At 40.5% G+C, this 24,508-nt stretch overlaps 2 protein-coding genes and 1 long non-coding RNA gene across 3 annotated transcripts; 2 read left to right on the top strand and 1 right to left on the bottom strand.

Moving 5' to 3' along the window:
- Positions 1-2,992: 2,992 nt before the first annotated feature.
- On the top strand, positions 2,993-6,857 carry LOC127534176 (uncharacterized). Its single transcript, XM_051948721.1, has 2 exons — positions 2,993-3,156; positions 6,581-6,857. Exons 1-2 carry the CDS (start codon positions 2,993-2,995, stop codon positions 6,753-6,755), a joined length of 339 nt encoding a protein of 112 aa, XP_051804681.1. The 3' UTR covers positions 6,756-6,857.
- A 5,266-nt stretch (positions 6,858-12,123) lies between these two features.
- LOC127533938 (homeodomain-interacting protein kinase 1-like) lies at positions 12,124-12,931 on the top strand. Its single transcript, XM_051948105.1, has 4 exons — positions 12,124-12,217; positions 12,304-12,414; positions 12,505-12,588; positions 12,709-12,931. The coding sequence occupies exons 1-4, from the start codon at positions 12,161-12,163 to the stop codon at positions 12,883-12,885; spliced, it is 429 nt and encodes a 142-aa protein (XP_051804065.1). The 5' UTR covers positions 12,124-12,160; the 3' UTR covers positions 12,886-12,931.
- Positions 12,932-17,981: 5,050 nt separating this feature from the next.
- Positions 17,982-19,737, bottom strand: LOC127533941 (uncharacterized). Its single transcript, XR_007941833.1, has 5 exons — positions 19,531-19,737; positions 19,335-19,410; positions 18,831-18,922; positions 18,515-18,546; positions 17,982-18,319 (listed from the first exon to the last, which is right to left on the bottom strand). It is a non-coding gene; the product is annotated as an uncharacterized LOC127533941 (long non-coding RNA).
- Positions 19,738-24,508: the final 4,771 nt, after the last annotated feature.

Genomic DNA, 24,508 nt, shown 5'->3' with positions numbered 1-24,508 from the left:
TAATCTCAAATTATGTTTGTTTTGTTTATTTAGCCTCCTAGCCTCCTTGCATTAGAAGGCCGTGTCACCGGCCCGGCTCGTTAGCGTGCAAGCTAAGCAGCACCGTCTTTCATCCATAAACTGTATATCAATAAAAACAGTACAATTTCATGAAATAAATAAATTACAAAAAGTTGGATGTGTTATTTACTTTACCTGTGACGCGTCACCTGCCCCGGTAGGTCCACCACTGCTAGCTATCTTTGGCGCATGCGCGTTTGGAGCAATCGGTGTTCAATTACCTTCCCCTGTGAGCTATGTGACGTCATTTCGAGGTTTTTCTATTCGTACCCATAAACTTGAATAGACCCTGTGCATGATAGCATGTGCTAGTTCCGGTTGAAAAACTCCAGGTGCTACAGTTACTTCCGGTCCTGCTTACACAGCCCGATCTCACGAGGATTCGTGAAACTGTCACGTAAATTTTTGTTTCGGTTTCGTGTGCACCAACACGATTTCGTCATGTTTTTCGTGCCGCTCACCACGAAATGCGCACCAATGTATTTTAAACGGCGGACTTTTCGTGCCACTCAGAACGTATTTCAAAAGAATGTGTATATTATACTTTTAATGTAAAACCGTGGCGAATCCAACGCTATATTTTGCATGACATCGTCCCTAACCATAACCTAACCATAACCTAACCATAAGCCGGTGGTACACTTACCAATTTGCATAGGAATTTCAAGAATGTCCGGCGGCCGCAAACGCGATCACACAAGCAGTATACGCCGATGGACAGCTTAGATCGTCATGAATCCGCCGGTATAAACCACTTTCAGATGTGATTACCACAGCGAAAAACATTTCGTGGTGAGCGGCACGAAAAACATGACGAAATCGTGTTGGTGCGCACGAAACCGAAACTAAAACTTGTGTGACAGTTTCACGAATCCCCGTGAGACCGGGTTGGCTTACAGCACTGTCAAAATGGAAGAAGCCAGCAGTACACTTTACTTTTCCAGATGCCTAGGCAACTTGCCTAAAATTTCTGTTGACGATGTTTATCGTCTCATTGATGATTTTTCGTCAGCTTCTCAAAGCAAACGGGAAAAGGGATTCAAATTTTATATATCTCAGTAACTTTGAAGGTAAGTGGCATCGCATCCTACATAACTAGCGCTAGCTTAACTGTAGGCTTGCCAAACATGTACCTTATTTTATTTTCTAGTATTTATCCTTTTAAGCTTCAGTCAATTCCAGCCATTTTCAGTACAAAAAATCGCTAATATTCTATTTGACGAAAATATGACGAAAAATACAGGGAATATTGGACGCGCATCGCGAGGTGCATTTCCTTGAAAACGACCGATTCGTGGAGTATATACCGACTTCAGGACATGTTTTGGACAAAATATTTTACTGGCTTGTGTCATCTGGATGTAAAAGGTTGGATTATGGCCGTTTTTTGTGGAATATTTTCATCTGTGTGTAATAATGAACCCGGAAATGTGAGTCGCGCTGTGTGCGTTGAAGCCGTGTATAGAGAACGGATGGATGGATATTTGTTGTTTGTCGGACAAATGTGTTTTTCTCACCCGCTGTGGTAATCGCATCTGAAAGTGGTTTATACCGGCGGATTCATGAAAATCTAAGCTTTCCATCGGCGTATAGTGTTTGTATAATCGCGTTTGCAGCCTTCGGACATTCTTTAAATTCCTATGCAAATTAGTAAGTGTACCGCCGGCGGTACACTGAAGCTTAACGGGATTATACATTACTATTTTTTGCTTAGTTAGCTACTAGAATCCACTTTACACTTTAGTCTTTGGTACTTAGTCGAGTTCAGCAAGACATTTTATATTTGTAGTTTTGTTTGAACAAAATGACAAATAAATGCTTGGATTTCTTCTATATTTGATTAGGTGTCAAAACGGAATAACAAATGATTGAAGAGTGCACGGATTGTTGTTATAGTTTATCAGATATTTGCTGTTTGATCAGTGACTATGCACTAATATTCCCGATCCTCAGCTCAGTGTGAAACTTTTTTTTCGTCTAATTTTGGCAATCCACTGAACCCGCAAATGCCGGTCTTTTGGAAAACGGTGAAGGCTTATAGAACCGTTATAAACACCAGAAGCCGAACATAATGGTACACTACAGTACCTCCCATATCGACCTTGAACACGCTGAAATCTGATTTTTTGTTTTGCCGAGAAAACAGTGTTTTTCTTTTTTGATTCCATGTTATCCATGCTGCGAAATAGCCTCCGGAAGGACCTGTAAGCCCTCCCGGTCAGAACCCGGAAGTTAGCATTTTTGACGTGCACAGGGTCTATTCGTCCTCACAGGGAAGATTTCATAGTTGTAGAAATTAGAGTTGCACTCACAACTTTTAGGTTCATACTCATAAAACCAATCCTAACCCTAAATTGATCAAACTCATGCATGTGACAGCAGAACTTTGTGTACAAGTTTTTTATTAACATACAAATATTTAACATTACGGCTACAAATGGTTAGAATCGTGGATAAATATTTTTGACAGTAATCTTTCTCCATAAAAATGCTGCCAACTACTGATATCTTTTTTGGGTTTGATTTTACTTAGTGTTGGAAAGTACTTGATTTCTCAGATGAAGATTTCACAGATATTATTCGACAACGGTGAACTATTGAAGAAATTACACTCGTAAACTGTTAAAAAATATTTCTTGGAACTCCACATTTTTGATTACATAAGTTGTTATTTTTTACAATGATGATCCAGCCAGGAGAGTTTTCTGCTCTTGAGTTTGTGCTCCTACTGTAGGACAGCAAACATTCAATAAGATGATAAATAAATGAGACTCAAGCTTGCAGAGCCAGAAGAACCCCAAACATCTCCTCCATCTCTGTGCTGAACCTGGTTTTAGGTGTTTTGCTTTCATGACGCTGCTCCAACGTTGATCAATCTAAAATGTTGTCCAGATGGTACCCTGAGCAGCTAAATGGAGTTTTTTGACAGGAGATGCGTGGTCTACTGACGACTCAGAGCCAGAACTGCTACAGAGAGCAGATCCAGAAGGAGATGTTGACCCGTTTGGCCTGGAAGAGCCGCTACGCCAAACTCTACCCGACCTGCTCCAGAAACAACGAGGCTTCCCAGCTGCCCCAGCTGCCTGCCAGCCCTCGGTCAGCTGATCCATTATCATCATTTAAGCAGCTGATCTTTAGGAAAATTATGCTATATTTTGACTGATTAAAAAAGTGTAATTTTATGGTGGAACATTGTAAAATATATTCCTCCTTAAAAATGCAGAATTTTAATGGACATTATTTGCAGTGCATTCCTTTTGTAAACATGTGAATGAAAACTTTTTTCTGTGGTTTTACTAAATATTATCTTTGACTTAACAATAAACAGAAAATCTGTAAAACATCAGTTAAAATTTATTTAACTTTAATATAATTAAATACAGCAAAACTCTAATTTTATTGCTGCATGTTGTAGAAGAACACTTTACTATTTAATCAAACCTGTTTTTGAAGGACATTATCTACATCTTCGGCCTGCTTTTTCATAGTTAACATGTAAAGACATACATTACCTATCAATATACCAGATATTATGTGCAAATCAACAGAGAAACTGTAAAAATGTTTTTTTTAATAACATAAAATGTTTATCTTTAACATACACTACCATACTAAAAGTTTGGGGTCATCCAGACAATTTCATGTTCTCCAAGAAAACTCCCACTTTTATCCATGTGCTAGCATAACTGTACAAGGGTTTTCTAACCATTAATGAGCCTTTCAGCACCATTAGCTAACACAATGTAGCATTAGAACACAGGAGTGATGGTTGCTGGAAATGTTCCTCTGTACCCCTATGGAGATATTCCATTAAAAACCAGCCGTTTACAGCTAGAACAGTCATTTACCACATTAACAATGTCTACACTGGATTTATCAGTCTTTATTGGTATCTTAACTGAAAAAAATGCTTTTCTTTAAAAAATAAGGACATTTCTAAGTGACCCCAAACTTTTGAACTGTAGTGTAGATAATTTGTCTTTCAAAAAATAATGGTAAATATCTGTGAAAGGATAACATTTTTTAATGATTTAAATACAGTAAAACTATGTCATTTTGTGACCACACGTTGTAACAGAAAGAAAAAGATTTTTGTGTTTAGACAATATTGATAGTTTCATATTTTTTTAAACAGTTAAAATGTAAATCAGTACTTTATTTGTGGGGTTTTACTAGTTTTCTGTAATTTAGCAAACTGGAGAAAATATGATGTAAAAGAATATTTATCAATTTCCAGTCCTCACTGTACACAATTTTGCTTTCAAATAACAGCAGATATCTGTAAAGTAAATGTTTTTAGCTGCTTTAAATACAAGAAAGATAGTGTAGTTAAAGGAATCACCATTTATAAAATAAAGCAGAACAAATTTTTCCATGAATTTATTTCTGAAGACCTTTGTAAAATTGTGTAAATGTACCACACAGGCTGTTGATTGTTTGTTGTTGTATTTGTGCTGCAGGGCTGTTGATTGTTTGTTGTTGTGTTTGTGCTGCAGGGCTGTTGTCCCTCCTGTTAGCAGGACACCTGAGAAGCAGAGCAACCTTCCTCCTCCTCCTCGTTTTGCTGTGGTGTTGAAGGATGGAGAGCAGCAGCTCAGGGCTCCTCCTCTCATGAGACCAGTTTCTCCTCAGACCAGACGGGCTCTGTTCTCTGACTCCTCTCACCATGTATGAATCACTGTTGTTTGTTATTGTAGAGTTTCATTGGAGAACTTCAGTCTTTAATTACTTCCAGCTTGAAAACATATTTAATCTTAACTATTACCATTTCACTAGTCGACATTATTATGCATAAAACAATACTTGCTTACAAAGTGTAAACATGCTGATACTTCCATTAAAGAGGAGAGCATGGTCATTGTACTGCAATTTTTTTAGAGCAATTACTGCATAATCATGTCATATTTGCCTTAAATGTTTACAACATAAAATTAGAAATATTCAGAAAGATATTTGTGAAATTTTGGATTGAAATATCAAATAGTTTTTGAGATGATTTTTCAAAAAACAACAACAGCAAAAAAAAACCCAACAAAACAACCTGCCAGGTGAACCCTGAATTTGTAGGTTTCTTTCATAACTTTGAAATCGTTTGGATGAAAACAGATCCATGTACAAGTAGACTGAAACATCTCTGATTATTGGTGAGTTTAAATATTTTAAAAAACTGAAGCCTTCAAAAAACTCCAATCTTTGAGCTCATCTTACCAAAAATGATAAAGCAGAAATCAACTTGTGACATTTTCTGAACCATTTGTAACTGCATATCACGACTAGAAAAGCACCCAGAGAGCAGTCCTGCTCCAAGGATGCTCATTCCTCCACATGTCAGAAAAGAAGCATTTGTGTATTAGTTATTGCTGATCAGAAATCACAGCAACATAGAATGTGTCCATTTAATACAGATGTACCCACAATCTAAACGAACTTGTGCTGCATACAGCTGTGTGTTCTGCAGGTGTACATTATGTACAGATACCGGATCATGTGACCTAAATATGTAGCAGGCGGTGGGAATTGATGGGACTCAGAAACACCCCCACAGTTTAATCAGCTGTTCCTTGGATCATTTCTGATGGATAAGTCCTGATAAGTCCTCAGAGGTGGATTTGTAGTAGGATCACAATCAGCTGATGTAGTGTTCACTGGTTGTCATGGTTACAGTGACACCGTGTTGCTATCTGGCAACGATACAGAAATCTTTAACAAATCCATGGATCCAGACTATAAGCTGCATCACTGCCAGAATCTGATCACTTGGTCCTTGAGTCATTTCTGACCTTACCAGAAGATTTTATCCAAATATGTTAGTCCGTTTTTGAGTAATGTTGCAGACGGACGGACGGACGGACGGACGGACGGACAGACAGACAGATTGTCACATAACTTCTTGGCGGAGTAATAAATTCAAGTAAAACATACGGAATGCTTTTGTTATGAAGTAGTTGTACATAAAAAGTATTTTCATTGAACTTTGAAAACTGATTGAACAACTGTGACATAATGTGACTGTTCTAGAGTTCCCAAATGGTTCCTGATGATTTGAGATGGAATAAAAATCCTTTTTTGCTCAGCGTCCCTATATTCTGTGAAATTTATTTTATTGTAACACCATATATGAAAAACAAAATCTTGTTGTGCAGGGGAAGGGGCGCCATCTGTACCTGCAGAAACGTGGCCACATTCGACCTGAGGAGAAGTTTGAATTTCCTCTGCTGTCATCCTGGGAGTATGGCTGGAGGCTGGGTAAGATGGAGGCGCTGTTGTTCATTTCACTGCTGACTCCACCTGACTTCCTTTTACAGTATGTGGAGTTTGTCTACAACCTCTTTGTTCATGTTTTTTGAAGCTGCCGTCAGAATCAACTTTAGACATGTGCTTTTTGACTGTATAACCTAGACATTCACACAGAAATGCTTCACAAGTGCCCTGACAGACAGAAACCATCTGAGGTTTCACCATCTCTGCTTAGTTCTCCACAGCAACACTTAATTCAATCAGACTTGTCTGTAGCAAACAGCTACCATCAGTCCATAGATTCTCTTTATTGTAAAACACGCGTGCTTGTATCCACAGGTGACTACACTCTGGATTACAGAACTCCGTCCTGTGCCAGGTCGTCTGTGGTGAAGGACACCTTCTATGCCAGGAATGGGGTGTTCAGCAGCCCATCAGCTACTGACACTCTGGGCTAAGGTTCAGTTGTCAGACACCAGAGACGGCACTGCTCAAAGACTTTCAGAAACAATCAATGGATGAATTCAGATCATTTTGTTTTAATGGAAAAACGTGAAAATAAATTGGCAAAATGCCTCTTAAGCTCAGGTTATTTTGGGATTTGTTGGTAAAAAGCACTTTTGAGACTGTGTAAAATGGCAGCCGTTGGTGGGAGCACATAAGTATCATTGTGTAGGATTCCTATACTTTATACATCCTATAATTTATCATATTTGAACACAATGGGAGGCCAAAACGTGTTTGGAAACATCATTTTTAAACACTGCAGTGTCGTTGTTTATCATGCTCTGAAACAGTCACTTTTACCACATTCAATTCAATTTTATTTATATAGTGCCAATTGTAATTCAGATTATCTTAAGATGCTTAATAGAACCAACAAAGGATATGCTAAGGACACAGTGGCAAGAAAAACATCCTTTAACAGGAAGAAACCTGGAGCAGAACCTGGCTCTTTATGTGGGGAAACATCTGCTGGAAGGAGGTAGAGAGGTAGAGGAAGAGGGGTGGAAAGGGGGAGGGATAGGAGAAGAGGGGTGTGGGGGACAAGGAACATATAACACACAGTTGGATACATGTATGATGAGCTACATGATACATAGAGAAGCTCACATGTAAACTGATTCATAGTTTACTGTTCTGATGTACAGCTCCGGCAGTTAATCTACTACATAGAATACATACAATACACTACAGCTGGTAGGAAACTCAAAAATATGTAGAAGAGCATATCAAGTAAAGTGAGGGTGATGCAGAGTAAACTGGTGGAAATGAGCAGCTGGAAGCAGTGGGCTGGAGGAAGGTCAGCAGCAGCATCCCACAGTGGACATGGAGACTGGACCAGCTGGTGGGACAGCAACCACAGATCTGAAGCATCCAGCTCTGGGAGAAAGGACACAGGGACAAACAGAGTGAAAGTAATGCAATAACGGTATATATATATTAAATCTAAAGGTAGATAGAGAAGGGCTCAGTGCATCCAGAGAGATCCCCCAGCAGCCTATAGGCCTATAGCAGCAGAACTAGGGGCAGAACTAAGGGACGTCCAAGAGGGAGACTCCAGCTGACCCCCTCAGGGTCACCCAGTCAGCCCTAACTAGAAGATCTGTCAAAAAGGAAGGTTTAATATGGCGTCAAATTTGGGTCAAAAGTCGCGCGCAACACTCTCTCGCCCGTGCGAAACACGTACCCCGCGCGAGCGGAAAAAAGTCTCCATGGGCGCAAGGGTGTCAGTTTGTTTTTAAAAGTGGGGGGTATGGAGACCACAGCACTTTGAGAAAATGTCGAAGAACGGTGGCAAAATGCTACAAGCTGGGCTCAAACTCACAACCACCGCACCAAAAGCAGAGGCTCAACCTGTTGACCTATTGGTATTTACAGGTAGAGAGGTCTGTGGGCCGCTATAGAACTAATTCTCCCGGGCCAAAATTTTGCCCCTGCACGCCTCTGGTCGGAGCTTCCACTTGGCACGGGCGCAAATTTAGCATCTGCACATTTTTTTTTAACCTCACGAAGGTGTGCTGTGTGTCTGTGCAACTCTCGGCCGAGTGCGGATGGTGCGTTCAGGAGCGTCGGAATTTTCTATACTGCTGAAAATAACTGGGTTTACAACGGCTTACATGTGAAGAATTTGAATGTGTTGGAGACAAAATGACCCCTGACAAAAAGTGGGGGGGACACGTCCCCACCGTCCCCCCCTAAACTGACGCCTATGCATGGGCGAAATAAACACTCTGGGCCCGAGCCTCTTACGCGCAGGGAGACATTGCTACTCGTCCGTGTATGGTGCCATAATTATCCGTGGAGCTCTGATTTACGTGCATGGGGAGAAGACTTTTGACCCTTTGTGAGCGGATACCAGTGCTCACCACAACCTCCCTATGATTGGCTGTCTGGGTGTGTGTGTGATACAATATGTCATTATATGAGGTGTAAAATTTAAATTTTACTTCAACATAATTGATGGCACAATTTACCCCCAACATGTTTTCTGCAAAGGCTCAACTGACTCCAAGTTTGTTCCCTTTGGAAAACCATATTCCTCATATACAGTGACTACACCAGTGTTTCAGCATTTTACATGAACCCAAACCCATCCACTGTGTGCTTTCTTTACAGTAAATATGACAGTTAAAAATTTAAAAAATAACTGCTGCTTTGTTTACATTTAAACAAAGTAGTGCTGAGACTGCTGTCAGAATGTGACTACCTTGATTTCATTGCATCGAAAAAACACCACCATTCATCCAATCTGATTCAAACTCCCCACTGCACTTCCTCAGGACCCCTGTAATACCCCTACCAAGTTTGAGCATGATCTGAAGTACCGTTGTCAAGATATGCAATGGTTTCTATGCAGAATGAACACCCCTAAAAATAGTTCAGAATGAGACATTCTAGAATTCATGCTGCATATAAGTGTCAGAGTGCAGACAGTTGGGGACAGTGTCTTACGGATTTCAGCAGGACAACAGGACTACTGGAAATTAGCAGGACATCGAGATTAAACTCATCAACCTTTCAACAAAGTCCAAAGAAGCCAACATTTTTGAGGTAAGTGACTTCACTGTTCTGTTTGATGAAGCAAACACCAGAGGAAACATTCAGAAGGCAGTTTTAAGATCTATTTTTCTACAACTCTGTCCAATTTGTAATGAAATCCGTGAGTCAGAACAGGATGTAACACTCAGTTTTGTACTTGTCTCGTAATTTTTAACATCTTGTTATTAAAAAGTCAGATCTTAGCAGCGTGGACGGGAAGTGATGTGTTCAGGTTTGGTCATAACTGGATAACTAAAACCAACTCCTGTAAAGAGCAGGACAAACGTTTTTGTTAAGACAAAATTTGGTTTTAAAGCTTCAAACTTGGAATAATTTGATACAACCATGACCAAATGCATAGATATGTTGGGATTTTTCTACTGGGAAATGTTCATTTTGGAGTATATAATGATAGTCTGATGTGTTGATGTGAGCAAGATTTAAGGTCACTTTTTTCTGATAAGTAAATTAATTCAGTACGTGTAATAAGTAAGGTAATAGCTCATTCTGTTTCCTTAACTTGCAACATGGAATCCAAAAATGAAATTGGATTATGCTATCCAGCAATATTTTTGTCTTTGGTGGTACAACTTGTCATATCTGCTCAATCAGTTACTAAAGTTCATCACATTTTCTTTTTCATAAAAAAATATTCTGCATGTTTTGTTTTGGATTATCCTGGCATGCAAGTACAAAAGTGTCAGAAAATATCATTGGATGATTTCTGCATTATTGTTTTTTTGGGGTAATGTGTGCTCAAAGATGAGACTTTCAGTGACAATTTTAATTATTTTTTAAATTTCAATTCACCTGCTTTCAGAGATTATTTCATCGACTTGTCCTGTAGTTGAAACTAGAACTAACCATTAAAAAATCATGCTTTATCTGTATTAGTTCTTGAGATACTGTCATTTAAACATTACCTCAAATGCCTGTAATATGTTAAAAATGTGCTGGACGTGGATAAACAGGCTTTAAAAAAATGATCTCAAATATCTTGATTTGTGAATAAAAATGCTGAACACATTTCTAAAAGTTAGCATTTTTAATATATTTTTGAAATATATTTTATGTGAGAAAAATCTGTCAAATGAGACACAGTTAAGCAGAAAATGTTCTAACAAATGAGAGATTTCAGCAATTTATAACAACATTACTCAGAATATGTCACTATAAGTTATTAAGTGCAGATAGATGAGAAAAACAGTGCCAGTTTTGGTCATTTAACATGCCATTTTCAAAATGAAACGATGCTGAGAAATTTTAAATAGTTTTTAAAGGCATTCTAGAATTCATGCCAAACACAAAAACTCTGAGTGGAGACACCATTTCAATGTATTTTATTGAGTTATTTATTCGTTTATTGAGTAGTTTAGTGAAACCAGCTTCACACCAAACTCAGAGACATCCACATTTCAGCAAAATCTAGATAACCAAACTTTTGGAAGTAAGTAACTCCACTCTTCTGTTTAATGAAGTAAACACTTTGGAGTTTCTGAGGAAACATCCATGTAGTTTTGCTGCAGTACTGTCCAATATGTCTTATAACACAATTCAGAACAGGTTGTAACACTCAGTGCTGTTGTTTTATGATAATTGGTTCAATATTTAGCAAATATAATTGAAAACTGAGATCACAACAGCGTGGTAGATTACCAATGGTTTAACAAGACATCCATAGGTTATGGTTCTCTTTTGTGTCTGTTTCACTTTCAGTCTTCTGGGACAAAACAAAAATGTACTTTCAAAGTTCATCCTCATCATCATCCTCATCCTCATCATCATCCTCATCTTCCTCCGAGGGGAGTTCCTCAAGGCAGCGTTCCGAAGTCCCAACAGGCTACACGGTGGTGAAAGAACTGGGAGATGGAAGCTATGGAACAGTGCTGGAATGTGTGAAAACAACACTGAAGAGCACGTGGCTATAAAGGTGCCCCAAAGGAACAATCTTGACCATGAGGTAGGACACTGATTTCAGCTGAACAGTGACACAAAAAAGATATTGTTTTAAAAAGAGGTGGTACCACTACAAGATTCTGAGTAGTGGTACTGGTCATGTTATGTACTTTTTAGTTGTTGAGAAGAACTGATTGGACTATGTGCCTCAGCAATCATATTATGTCTCCACAGGCGAAAATCCTGAAAAAGCTCATGAGCCACAACTCAAAGGAGTCCAACGTCATTGACTACAAAGGAGACATCTTTGTAGAAAATACGCGGCTCCTGGTGTTTGAAAAACTGGACATCACCCTGTGGGACTATGTGGAGAATTTACCACAGCCAATGCCACTGGAACACGTCCGTACAGTTATTCAGCAGGTGTGACCTTCTATTGTCTCCTTATATTTCTCTCCTTCAGTGGTGCTAGAATCAACATCGGTGGTTCAGGAACCTTTACAACTTCTACTTTTATTGTCATGTGACAGAATTCTTTAACAAACTCCTGATAAATGTTGTTACTTGCAGCTGGCTGGAGCTTTGAAAACAACAAAGAGTGCTGGCATCATCCACACTGATGTGAAGGAGGATAACATCATGATGGTGGATCGCGTGAAGCAGCCCTTCAGGGTCAAGCTGATTGACTTTGGTTTGGCCAAGTACAAGTCCAAAGCCAGGGCAGGAAAGCTATGCCAAGGACTTGCATATAGGTATGAAATACTGATACTTTTTAAACATTGAGAAATCTTTAATTCAGCGCTGTCTCCTTACTGTCTACTGTGTCACATCTTCATTTGATGTTTTTTCCACATTTAGAGCTCCAGAAATCTTCCTGGGTCGGCAGTATTCAGAGGCCATCGACGTTTGGTCGTTAGGCTGCGTGATGGCCAGGATGATGACTCAAGATAGTCTCTTTGGATCAGACTCAGAATACTGGACAGTGAGTAAATTACTGCAGCTGAAACACATTAGAAGCCGTGACAGGATTAGCTTCAGGTCTAACATGGTGTTATGTTTTGTCTGCAGCTCCGACGCATGATCCATCTGCTGGATCTGCCGCCGCAATATCTCATCGATGCTGGCCGGAGATCACGATTATTTTTTGAGAGAATGCCAAATGATTGGTGGCGGCTGAAGGTACAATACTCCTACTGTGATTTTACCTCTGACCTTTACTCACTCAATAAGATAAAGACTTTAGTAAGCATCATTGTTTTCTTCTTTCAGACACCTATGGATTATTTTGGGACCGATCTCGTCCACTCCGACCCCACAGTTTACAAGTTCGACTCTCTGGAAGAAATGAAAACGGTAGGTAGTTTAGGAAGCAGCAGCTAGTTGCTGAAAAGTCCCGTTCATTTATGGTATTCACATTTCACGGTGGAAGGTGATTTGACCACTGTTGGACTTTCAAAATGTTTTCTGCACCAGCTGTGCTCTGAGACGGACAACCCAGCAGAGGCTGATGAGAGGAGGGAGTGCATCGAGCTGTTGAAGGCGATGCTTCAGTGGGATGATGACGACAGAATCACCCCCAGTGGTATCCTCAAGCATCCCTTTATCACCAAAAGCTACCTCAGCAGCAGCTCCTCCACCAGCAGTTGGTAAGTGTGTTTCTATTTACTTTGTACACAGGTTGTGAGACATTAGCAGCCCAGCAGGTGACAAAAGACTGATATGGACTTTTGTTGATTTCCATGTTTACATTCTCTGCTTGTCGGATGTAAACCCAACAGTGTATGTTTCCTTTTTTAGCGATGAATCTAGACCCTCCACCAGCCTGTCCATCATGGTTAAGCCTGCAGACCCTGAAAACAGAATTAACCTGACAGGCTTGCTTGATGAGGACAGTGACCTGAAGAGCAGTGAGTATGAGGACAGTGACGATGCTGACACTGCTGAAGACACTGAGGACAGCATGGATAGTAATGAGGATGAAGACACTGAAGTCACTGAGAAGGAGCAGAGAAAGACAAAGAAGAAGAAGAAGAACTGCTTCCAACGTGTCTTCTCTTGGATAAAGAAGACGTTCTGCTGCTGCTGTGTGTCCGATGTGATGGACTGAGCAGCACTGTCAAGTGTCTTTCACTGTCACAGTTTTTCACTGTGAAGCGTCTTTAACGCATGGCTTCCCACACTTGAAGAGGAAGGCCTGGTCTTTGCAACAGGATTCCACTCTTTTCACTTTTCCTGTTCTCTCTCTCCTTCATCCTCACCCCAACCGGTCGAGGCAGATGGCCGCCCTGTCTGAGCCTGGTTCTGCCGGAGGGTTCTTCCTGAAAAAGGGAGTTTTACCTCCCCACTGTCGCCAAGTGCTTGTTCAGACAGGGAATCCAAAGGAAACTTTGGATTTGTTGGATTTCTCTCTATAATTTTGTCTTTACTTTTCTTATTGAAGTGTCTTGAGATGACACACGTGAACTGGTCAATAAAATTTATTGAAAATGAATTGAAAGGTTCACCCAAAAAGTGTCTGGATTTTGGTCACATGGTTGTTGCTCACAACTGGCCTGAGTCAGTCATGGCTTCTCAGTTGAATTCTTTGGTTTTATGCAACTTTCAACAAGTGCAAAACACATCATTTTTTAACATTTTGAATAAAGTGACTACAATGAAATATGACCATTTTAAGCTCATTTATATAAATCAGTTATATTGGTTTATTCCACCCAACTACTTCCTATCGAATTTTGAAAAATTTTAAGTTTTTTTCCCCCTAAAATGCTTTTTTAAGTCTATATAATTTAAAGGTTTATTCCACCAAATATACAATTTTCTCTCCAAGTACTGAAGTGCTGACGATTTATAGGTTATTGCACCTAAAAAAAGTACTTTGTGTCTTAACAACTAAAGGTTTAAAAAGTTTATTCTGCTCAAAATACTACATTCTTTCCAAGTATGTAAAGTTTTAAAGTTTTTTCTACCGACTACTAGGACTACTTTCTGTCCAGCAGTTTAGCTTAGATTGGACTTGCATGTGGGCAGTTTGTGTAATTAGCTCAATTAGTTCATTATAAGGTAAAACAATGATAAAGTCACACTATGGCCTTTGTAGTAAGTAGATTCAAACAGATATATGAAAGGTTGGAGAGGCAAGATAAGTCACACTAGTGAGAATGCTGTGGACTTACTTAATAGATTCACCCTATGGAGACAATGACCAACTGCAAAATTCATTGATATCTTGTTCTTGTAATAGTCTAAAAGTTAAAATAGGGATGAATGGACCCAAATAACATCATCATCCACTAACTGATAAAATTATTAAAAACACCTCTACAGGAATGCATGTATTTTAAATAACAAACAGGCATTAAGTGACATTTTCTTTCTTTCTTATGGCTTTCATCTGAACCTGGGAAAGGCAGTCAGATCAAGGGATGACGTTGTTCCGTTAACTTTTAGCTTCTTGTGCTTTAATTCCCCAAAAAGAGAAGGTACACCTGCAGAAAGTATCAAACAGCAAGACAACAAACGGCGACTCTCTGTTTGATGTCCCACTTAAAACGTCTGACTGTGAAAGCAAACAAAGTGACAGCTGCTGCAGGTTCAGGAGGGTCAGGAAGAGCAGGATTCAAAATTTATGAAAGGACTGCAGAGAGAAGGGGAGGCAGCTCGTGAATGAGCAAAAACATTGAAAAATACTAAGCTAAGATGTGGATGTAGCACGTAACTCCCACTGAAACTGAAAATAGTTGGTTTTATGTTTCTGTCTGCGCATAGATTGAACAAATTAGACATAAATAAGGATGCAAGATATTGGATTAGCAACATTTCAAAACATTGTTGATGTCCTCATCAAACAATGTGTACCAACAAGTGTATTTTTTTTTACATCAGACAAACCTTATTTTGGAAGTTTTGTGAACTTCCTAAAAGTTTTTTCCCCTCTGTTCTGGGCTAGGATAACCGCTTTAGGTTGATTTAATTTGATAATAAGCTGTATAATGTACAAAACAGGAAAATAAATCCACCACTGACCAAAACCATAAATGCATCAAGTTCAAAAGCTCATTTATACAATTTATATTTAGTTTTTGAAAAAGGGGGTTAAATTCAACCAATTGTGCACAAGAAGTTTTTTAGATGTACATCTTTGGCCAATTCTCTACCACTCAGGTAATCGCCACATGGGCTGAGTATGGCTTTAAAAGACAATGATCAGATAAAATGACCAGTGCATAAACACTCCTTTGACAAGTAAATATAAAGGAACACCTTAAAATGCAGTTTTATTCAAGTGTCACGACTCAATGGATGACAAAATAAATACAAGAACCATTTGTTGGCTGCTGGATTCTATGTCTGTTTGGGCCAAAAAAGACACTTGAATGTCCACAACTTCACCATTTTTTAAAATCTAAGAAATAGTTTTAGACATCGTGGTGGAAGAGACAATCTGCTCTAGAACTACAAATGTTGAGTCACCACCCAGGTCCAGGATTGTTTCATCCATCTGAAAAAGTTGTTAGTGTGCATGACCAGAAAATATGTGCTCAGACTTTGTAGAATGGCCTGAGGGAGGCTAGCCTGTGATCTCTTTTCCCACACTAAAACCTTGATCTAATAGCAGAACAGTATAATCCACTCCTGTTGGCAACTCCTCACATTCATTGGACACTGGCAAGATGGAGGAAGGTCCTTTCCACTCCTGAATCTTGTTTTTGGTGTACAGAGCAGATAGAAGGTTTCAGAGTTTACCAGGAAAATACCAAAGCGCAGACACAAAGATGGGAGGCAGGTTTAGGAAAAGGAATTACATCACCGCCCACATTCATCTGGGTTTGTCTCAGTTACCATCCATAATCATCCAAGTATCCAATCCTAACTTTCCACACAGTTTGAAACCAAGCTCTTGGAAAACCTATTAGTGTGGCTTTTTTGAGAGTTCAGCGTTTGTGTTGGTGGAGCAGAAGAGTGAGAACATTACCTGTGTTTCGCGGAGACGCTCAAGAATGGTGAAGATCTTTCAGTGATCTTCCAAGAATGGTGAAGACCTGAAAGATCTTCACCATTCTTTAGCCTCTCCGCAACTCTGTGGACGGTCATCCGGCTGATGTTCAGCACAAAGGAGAGCAGATATCTCAACTCTTTTGACTTCCATCTTGATACAACTTCACCGGAGAAAAAAATTTGTATTAAGGACACCTGCCTATAAGGTAGAACTTTCAGTTTATTCAATGGAATTTTTCACTCCGATATGTAAACGTCGCTAAAGATCATGAAACCGAGTGTAACAGAACTTTTGCAAAGCCCGGTATGACTCGAACCTGGTCACCAGCAGGTTTATCTGAGAAAACCTCGAGTTTCTCTCCGTCTCCGCCCTCTTTCAGCCACACACGCTGTTTCATTTCCTCATTCATTCAGTCGGTAAGCGAGCGAGTTTTGGCGTAGAACAGCTTTTATTAACGATCCAGTGGATAAAGGAGCAGCATTACTGCACAGATAATTAAATATTCGTCGGTAGATTGTTATCAGATCGAGCATAAATGTTCTGGCATTTCCAGACAATTATCTGTTTGAGCGGTACCGTTTCGTAATCGTTTCAAGTCCATAATCTACATAAACAACCTAATCCGTCCTTACATTTACATTACCAACCAGTCATGCTCTCACATCCAGCAGATATTGTGTGTTGCGCTGCGGTTCTTTGCAAATGGAAGTTTTTATATAATGTCGGAGATGCAGAGTAAGACAACTGTATGGAGGACAGTCAGAAAAGTTTTCCTGGCCCTGAAACGACTTTTACCATCATTGTGGACATAAACCTGTCAGAGCATCAAGGAGGAGTTCCACAGGATTGCAGGTGAATGATGTAGAGATCTGTTAAATTCATTTTAAATCATATTCTGTTAATGACATTGTGCTGCAGCCTCAGACTGGGATTAGTCATTTGAATTTCTTTTAGGATTTCCCAGTGTGATTGGCTGCATAGATGCACACACATCCCCATCACACCTCCCTCACATCATGAACAGGAAGTCCATTCACAGCATAAATGTGCAGGTAGGCTACAGGTAGACTGACTACTGTTTCTAAATGTTAAAGACTGCATCATAGTTCAACATCTGTCATTCTCTGCACTGTCCAGATCAGATGTGATGCTGCATACATCATTTCTAATGTGGAGGCCACGTGGTCTGGGTCTGTTCATGACTCCAGGATTTATGGAGAGTCTAACCTGAGCAACAGACTGCAGCGTGGTCAGCAGCATAAAGATTTTCACAATAGAATTCTCTTGTCTCCCTCCTTTAATATGCTCTGATGTATCCACTATACATTACAGGAGAGTTTGATGGCCTTCTGCTGGGTGACAGGGGTTACCATGCCAACCCAGACTGATGACCTCATACCCTGACCCTGAACCAGGCCCCCAACAGAACTTCAACCGGACTCACTGCAGGACCAGAGCCCGGGTGGAGATGACCATAGGCCTGCTGAAAGCCCGTTTCCAGAGTCTACGTCTCCTCAGGGTGACCCCTGAGAGGGTCTGTGATATTACTGTGGCATGTGTTGTTCTTCATAATATTACCACTATTAGAGGAGAGCAACACCCTGCCCTACAAACTGAAGACCCAGATGATGAGCCCATCCACCTGCAGCTATCCAGGACAGCAGAGCAGTCAGAGACACCGTATGCAACAATCACTTTAGAGTTTAAGTCTCCATCATCACCACCACAGCAAATAAAGACATGATACACATTTCATTTGCTCTTCTTTATTTCCTACAAATAAAAGATAGTTCAGTTCATGTTCCAGTAGTTAACATAATTCACCTGTGACCATCACCACCTCTAACTTGTGCTCCAGTATTTCAATTTCCAGATCTGCCCTCCTAATCTGTTTTTTGGATTTTTCTCAGCAAATGCAGTTTGTAAATCTGTTTTACTGATAACTGGGAATACATAGAGGACATTCAATTATACAGTTGCACATGGATTCCACAGAATGAAGCTCTGGTGTTTCCTGAACATCCATCTCACTGTGTCAGTCTGTGCAGCGGAAGCTGAGGAACCATCCTGCTGCTGTCCAGCCATGCTCTGTTAAAAAGGATGAGAATGTGCAATACTTCAGTGTAGGCTAAATGTCACACTCTATATTCCACCCAAAATGTGAATGAGAAGAGAACTATCAGTAACATAGCTCTGTATGCCTTTGTAACCTGCCTCAGCTCTAACTGTTAACGGTAAAAGACTGGGAGATACAGATATTTATTCCATCAATGCATCAATTACCTTGTGGACCAGTAGTCAGAAGTTCTAGGTCGCTACAGGAGAAAGGGAGTGTTAGCAAAATGCAGTGAGTGACCAAGTAAAGAACCTCACACACATCAAAGGTAAGTTTTTAAGTGTGTTGTATTGAAAAGAAAAAAAAAGAGTTGTAGAAAAATAAAATAAAAAACAATTTTAGCTTTTCAGCTCTTCAGACATGAGATATCAACCACAGTCCTCAATAAATCAGTCTTTTTTTCCTCAAATAAATCACAGTCTCTGTCTAAATCTCAGTTTCTTTTTGGGTTGGCTCGCCACAACCACTGAGGTCCCGTTCTACCTTTACAGAGACCGGAAGAATCCCCAGTAGAAGAAGATGTCTTGCAGATTGACACAGGAATCCATACAAAGGGGAATACCAAAAGACCCGGCCTATAAAGGCCAAAAACAGAGTTACTGTGTTGTTCCCATAAACAAAATATACTTTCAAATTTAAATAAATACATATGAACACACATTTTTATGCATATACTTTGTAACACAGCTTCTTAATAATTACTTTAACCACTTTTTACTGTAAACTCAATTAATTGAATACATTTCTCAGTTTCAACATGAAGCAACAGCTGAACATTTCTTTCCCTCTTATCTTTTTTTCCTACAGCCGCTCATTTAAAAAAAACACAGAATGAGGGCAAATGTAAACAAAACACTAATATAAAACTTTTTTTTTTTAACCACCACATTCATGGAAAAAATAATGCCTCATTGATCAATATTAACATTAGCAGAAGCAGAATGTTTTACTCCATTTATCAGACTAACTTCAGCAAAAGTTACTCACCAGAGGCTCACAGTTCATGTACACACACACTCCAGGTACAGGGTACAATACACGCTCTCATCAGTCCAGGATCCCGCTTTTAAGAGACAGTGACATGGGAGTTCAGTAACGTGCAACCTTACAATTCAGCAATGGATGTGGCTAATGGCTGGAGTTAGCTCCGAGTTAGCGCCGAATGCTAACCAACACAACTCACGTTCTCCTCCGCTTCTGTTGTGAACCCACGGTCCGCTCATCTGCCACGGCAAAAAGGAAAGGCTCCACTCTCTGCCCTAACAATAAAAGCGACTTAGACTTGGAATATCTGGCCCTCTCAGACGAAAATCGGCATAATCTGCAGCAGGAAACGAGCACACCGCTGCCTCAGAGACGATCCGGCAGAGAGAGAGAAAAAAACCGAAGCAGCCAGGCACGTACGCCCTGGTGGTGTCTGATTGGTTACACTATCACACGAACTCCTCATGTCACTCGAATCTTTTACATGTTGAGAAAGGCACTTTCGCCACACTTAAAATGAAATAAAATACTCTTTTAAAACAATTAAATTAACTTGTGTGTGTTGATCTTTTTAATCTATTTATTAACATATTTATGATTTTTAACCATAAATCCTATTTACTCATTTTATGCAAGTGTAGCCTCATGTAACTTATCTGTCACATGGAAAAAAAACGAATTTATTAATTTATTGGTCCAATTAATCAACTGGTGAACTGGACTGTTAATAAGCCTGGTAACCTGGGTTACACCTTTCTGGATCCCCCTCTGTAAAGGCAGCAGACACAGTTTCATCCTCTTCATCCTAGATCAGTGACATGTTTCAGTAAACTTAAACTACCATTTGGATAAATCTGTGGAGTGTTGCCTACTTACAATTACAAGGTCTGCTGTGGTGTGAAGGGGCCAAAAGACAAAAAAAGACACAAAAGAGAACTAAATATACATGGATGCATGTATATATATATATATATATATATACATACATACATATATATGTACATGTTAAAACCTATAAAACCTGATTACTGGTCACTGTCGGCAGGGATTCAATTGGCCGACTCCTTCCAGGCAGGTTCTGTCTGTACTGATGCTGCTCTTTCTTTTAATAAAATACTTTTAAAGAAAGTCAGTGTCACAGACGTCTCTCCTTCACCTGCACATCACGGACACCAGAGAGAGAAACAACGACAGCACCCTAAAATCTCTGGGTTCTTTTATTTCCATAGTAGAAGAATAAATGAACAACTGTTGTGTGTCACTTCAGGCAATCATTTTTTGGGGAGTAAACTGTAACGTCTTGTTTTCATTTTTGCAAAGTGGTCAATCACTTTGCTGTGGCTTAACTTGGAAAGTTCCTCACTCTCCACTGACATGATGGCAAGATGGTGAAGCCTATCCTGCCCCATTGTGCTTCTCAGCCAAGTGTGGAGCCGTCTCAGCACACTGAACATCCATTCACAAGTGCAGCTGGACACTGGGATGGTCAGAGCTATCTGAATGACCTGTGTCAAGGCTGGGAACATGACTTGATCCAGCAAGCTGAAAACACATTGCATGTCTGTGATTGGAGGCTCTCCCACTATTATTTACAGGTGATATATATACAGGAAAAGACCTTAAGCTGCTGCTGTTAAACAGTCTGACAGCAGCAGGTATGAATGACCTGTGGTAGAGCTCCCTCCTTGATGGTGGCGGCAGTAGTTAGTTAGTTAGTCAGTCAGTCTGCTACTGAAGGAGCTGCTTAAAGCTCCTTCAGTGTGGTGGAGGGGGTGAGAGGCGTTGTGAATAACGTTAGCTAACTTAGCATTAACTTAAGACAGACTTATGTTGCCTAGCTAGCTTGGACTTCACTTACCTCTCTCATTCCTCGCTGCTTTATCCCTGCTGCGGGCGAATAACTTTCTGATATCCATCTAGGAGTTACAGTTTGAGTCAAATCAAAATCAAAAAAATATATTTAACAAGTTGTCGGCTAACGTTACCTACCTCACGCCGTGATTCTCATCGCCCCCCCTCCTCTCTCTCTCTCGACTTCAGTTGATCAGCTGAAGTCGCTACACGTGAATAAATTACCATATTAATTAGCCATGTGCACATTGTTTGAGTGGAGTGAATACAGTAGCAATGAATTACCATACTAAGTAGTATGTGCGCTGTAGTCTATGCTATGTAGACTTAAAACTCCGAAGTGATTTTTATTGTTTTTATTGGTGAAATTTTTACTGGGGCACTGCAGATCAATACTGGGGCACGTGCCCCAGTGAAATCTGTCTGGCAACGTGGCTGGGCTCCACCCTCCACGACCTTGATGAGGATCTATACATAGGCGTCAGTTTAGGGGGGGACGGTGGGGATGTGTCCCCCCCACTTTTTGTCAGGGGTCATTTTGTCTCCAACACATTCAAATTCTTCACATGTAAGCCGTTGTAACCCCAGTTATTTTCAGCAGTATAGAAAATTCCGACGCTCCTGAACGCACCATCCGCACTCCGCCGAGAGTTGCACAGACACACAGCACACCTTCGTGAGGTTAAAAAAAAACGTGCAGATGCTAAATTTGCGCCCGTGCCAAGTGGAAGCTCCGACCAGAGGCGTGCAGGGGCAAAATTTCGGCCCGGGAGAATTAGTACTATAACGGCCCACAGACCCCTCTACCCGCATGTACGGATAGCTCAACAGCTTGAGCCTCTGCTTTTGGTGCAGTGGTTGTGAGTTTGAGCCCAGCTTGTGGCATTTTGCCGCCGTTCTTCCACATTTTCTCAAAGTGCTGTGGTCTCCATCCCCCCCACTTTTAAAAACAAACTGACGCCCTTGGATCTATAGGTGTATGGATAATGGATGATGGATTCCTGGTAATAAAGAGGGTTTTGTCTGTGGTTGGTTCATCTTGTAGACCATCTCTTACTCCAATGTTGCATACATAATTTTTTCATCGTAGTATTCAGTATTTCCTTTGATTTTAACTTTTTAAATTGTAATTAGCTCAAGGACATTCTAGTTATTATCTTTCAGAATGATTTGCTTGCCGAGCATACCTCTTTGTAAGAAACAAACAAACCACTAAATAACTTAAGAGTTTAACCTGTTAAATCTTTATGTGTCAACAGGTGTAAACTGGCCCAGGCCCAGGTATACTTTGGCCCAGGGTTTAATCTGGCCTGTTACACCGGAATTAATATTAGTAATTAGTAATGAATTATTTAACGTTGTGGTGTGTAACATTTCCTGCAGTGGCTCATTGTTTAAAGCCTGTGAGGTATCAGGTGTTTAAAGTTCAGCTGATTCTCTCATTAATTATCCAGCACACAGTATCAGGTTGGGAGACACTCAACCTCACAGCCCTGTGGATGGTAAACAGACATTGTTAAAAGAAGTAAACAATTCCCATGTGTGTTTTTGACCTTATCATCATCCTTCTTGATGAGAGCTGACCAAACATCTGACACTGGTGTGTTTTGTGTAATAGGCAAAAGCAAAGCAGTTCAACAAAATAACTTGAGCACTAATTTGAATGGAAAGGATGACTCTATATTAGTCAGTTAAATGGTTGTCAGTCCAATTTATTCTCCTACATTAGAGTCTTTAGGGACCTCCTCCACTTTCTGCTCAGATCAGTCAGGAAAAACAGCCAAATCTCAGCTTAGAATCATGATATTTCTTCAAAAATCCTTATTTTCTGCATGTCTCATTTAAAAATTCTCCCTGATTCTGGAAAAATACATTAAAATTCTATACTACTCGAAGAATAGTGAACCCATTAGTGACACAGCTATAACCAACATTTAAAACTACATTCCCCAGCGGGCATCTGATGTCAATGCAACATCAAGTTGATGTCATTCAATGACATCAACTTGATGTTGCATTGACATCAGATGCCCGCTGGGTCATGGACTCTTTATCTTAGCTCGGCTGAACTGCAGACTCTGTTTACACAGAGAAGACATGAGGGAGGCATGAAAACAAATTAAAAATGTTGGTTATAAAATATCTATAGTATGGAGAGTTGCCATTTTTCTAATGTTCTGCATGTTAATTCCAGAAATCCATCCCCTCCTAAGGATTTGCTCGATCGTCTGGTGCCGTGTCGGGCTGGATCCTATGTCCACTTCCACCACACCACCAGCACAGGGAGCCAGAGTTGTTTGCTGGGAGCCCTGTAAAGCCACTAAAAGCACTGAGATGGACTAAAACTCAATGATGATTATGGACAAAATGAAGGCTAAGCTGAATCTAACCGCTACACCTGGGATGTCCACCCCTGGCCCTCACCTCGCTCCCCAGACCGTCTGGAACCACATACACTTCCACACATAGTCAGAAAACTCCCAAGAATAGTCACTGGAGGTGTGGAACAGAACACTTATCATTGGTGATTCTGTAACAGACGTGTAGGGGAGCGGTCAGGACGTCAAAGAAGATAACTCAGTTGAATTTTCTTCAGCCTTTATTCTCTGCAGAAGAGATGAATACATGTAAAATGTCTTCTGGTGAATTTTCTCCCTGCATTCTGCTTTCACAGCAAGTAAACTACTACTGTGTAGCATTTTTAGAAAGTCAATTTTCAACAACAAATTTCACAACAATGAAAACAAATCAAATGCAAAACAAAGAACAATGCCACCTGAGGACCACAAAAACACAGTGTATCAGTGTCATGGCTAGGTGGGGGTGGTTGAACCCAAACACAGGCACACAACAGGCAGACAGATTCTCAGGAACAGATTTTTTAATAAAGAAACACAAGACTGAGGCACACCAAACTCCGTGCAACAATTAGTGAATTTAACCGAAACAAAACAGAACTCACAAATGAACAAGAACAGCAACTAAACTAGCAACGACACGGGCTGAAAATCTAAACTGAAACTAACGGCTGAACTCACAGCTGAATATTCTAACGGGGGGGGGGGGGGGGGCGTGGACGGGGCCCGATGGTGGTGCACGCTGGGGCTGCCGACGTGCGGCCGAGTGAGGCAGCTGCAGAAACGCAGCAGGGACAGGCGGCTGCAGGGACACAGGGAAGGGGAGCCGAGGCAAGGACAGCGGGGGCAGGCTTCAGGGTGGGGGCAGGCAGGGGAAAGTCTGAAATTGTGGCAGACCAGAGCGGAGAGGCTGGTGGAGAGCCAGCAGGAGCAACCGAGACAATGACCAAGCAGTGAGTGACAGGGTGA

This window comes from Acanthochromis polyacanthus, chromosome 5 (genome assembly GCF_021347895.1).
Source record: "Acanthochromis polyacanthus isolate Apoly-LR-REF ecotype Palm Island chromosome 5, KAUST_Apoly_ChrSc, whole genome shotgun sequence".
NCBI classification, from domain to species: domain Eukaryota; kingdom Metazoa; phylum Chordata; class Actinopteri; family Pomacentridae; genus Acanthochromis; species Acanthochromis polyacanthus.
Note: the sequence above shows the minus strand (reverse complement) of the source record. Positions and strands in the feature narration are given on the sequence as shown.

Bases quoted from the DNA above. Each gene is read 5' to 3' on its own strand.
- LOC127534176 (XM_051948721.1), top strand. From the start codon at position 2,993: ATGCGTGGTCTACTGACGACTCAGAGCCAGAACTGCTACAGAGAGCAG. The intron at 3,157-6,580 runs GTCAGCTGATCC...TGTAGCAAACAG, and splicing joins CAGCTGCCTGCCAGCCCTCG to CTACCATCAGTCCATAGATT.
- LOC127533938 (XM_051948105.1), top strand. From the start codon at position 12,161: ATGGCCAGGATGATGACTCAAGATAGTCTCTTTGGATCAGACTCAGAA. The intron at 12,415-12,504 runs GTACAATACTCC...TTCTTCTTTCAG, and splicing joins ATGATTGGTGGCGGCTGAAG to ACACCTATGGATTATTTTGG. The intron at 12,589-12,708 runs GTAGGTAGTTTA...TTTCTGCACCAG, and splicing joins CTCTGGAAGAAATGAAAACG to CTGTGCTCTGAGACGGACAA.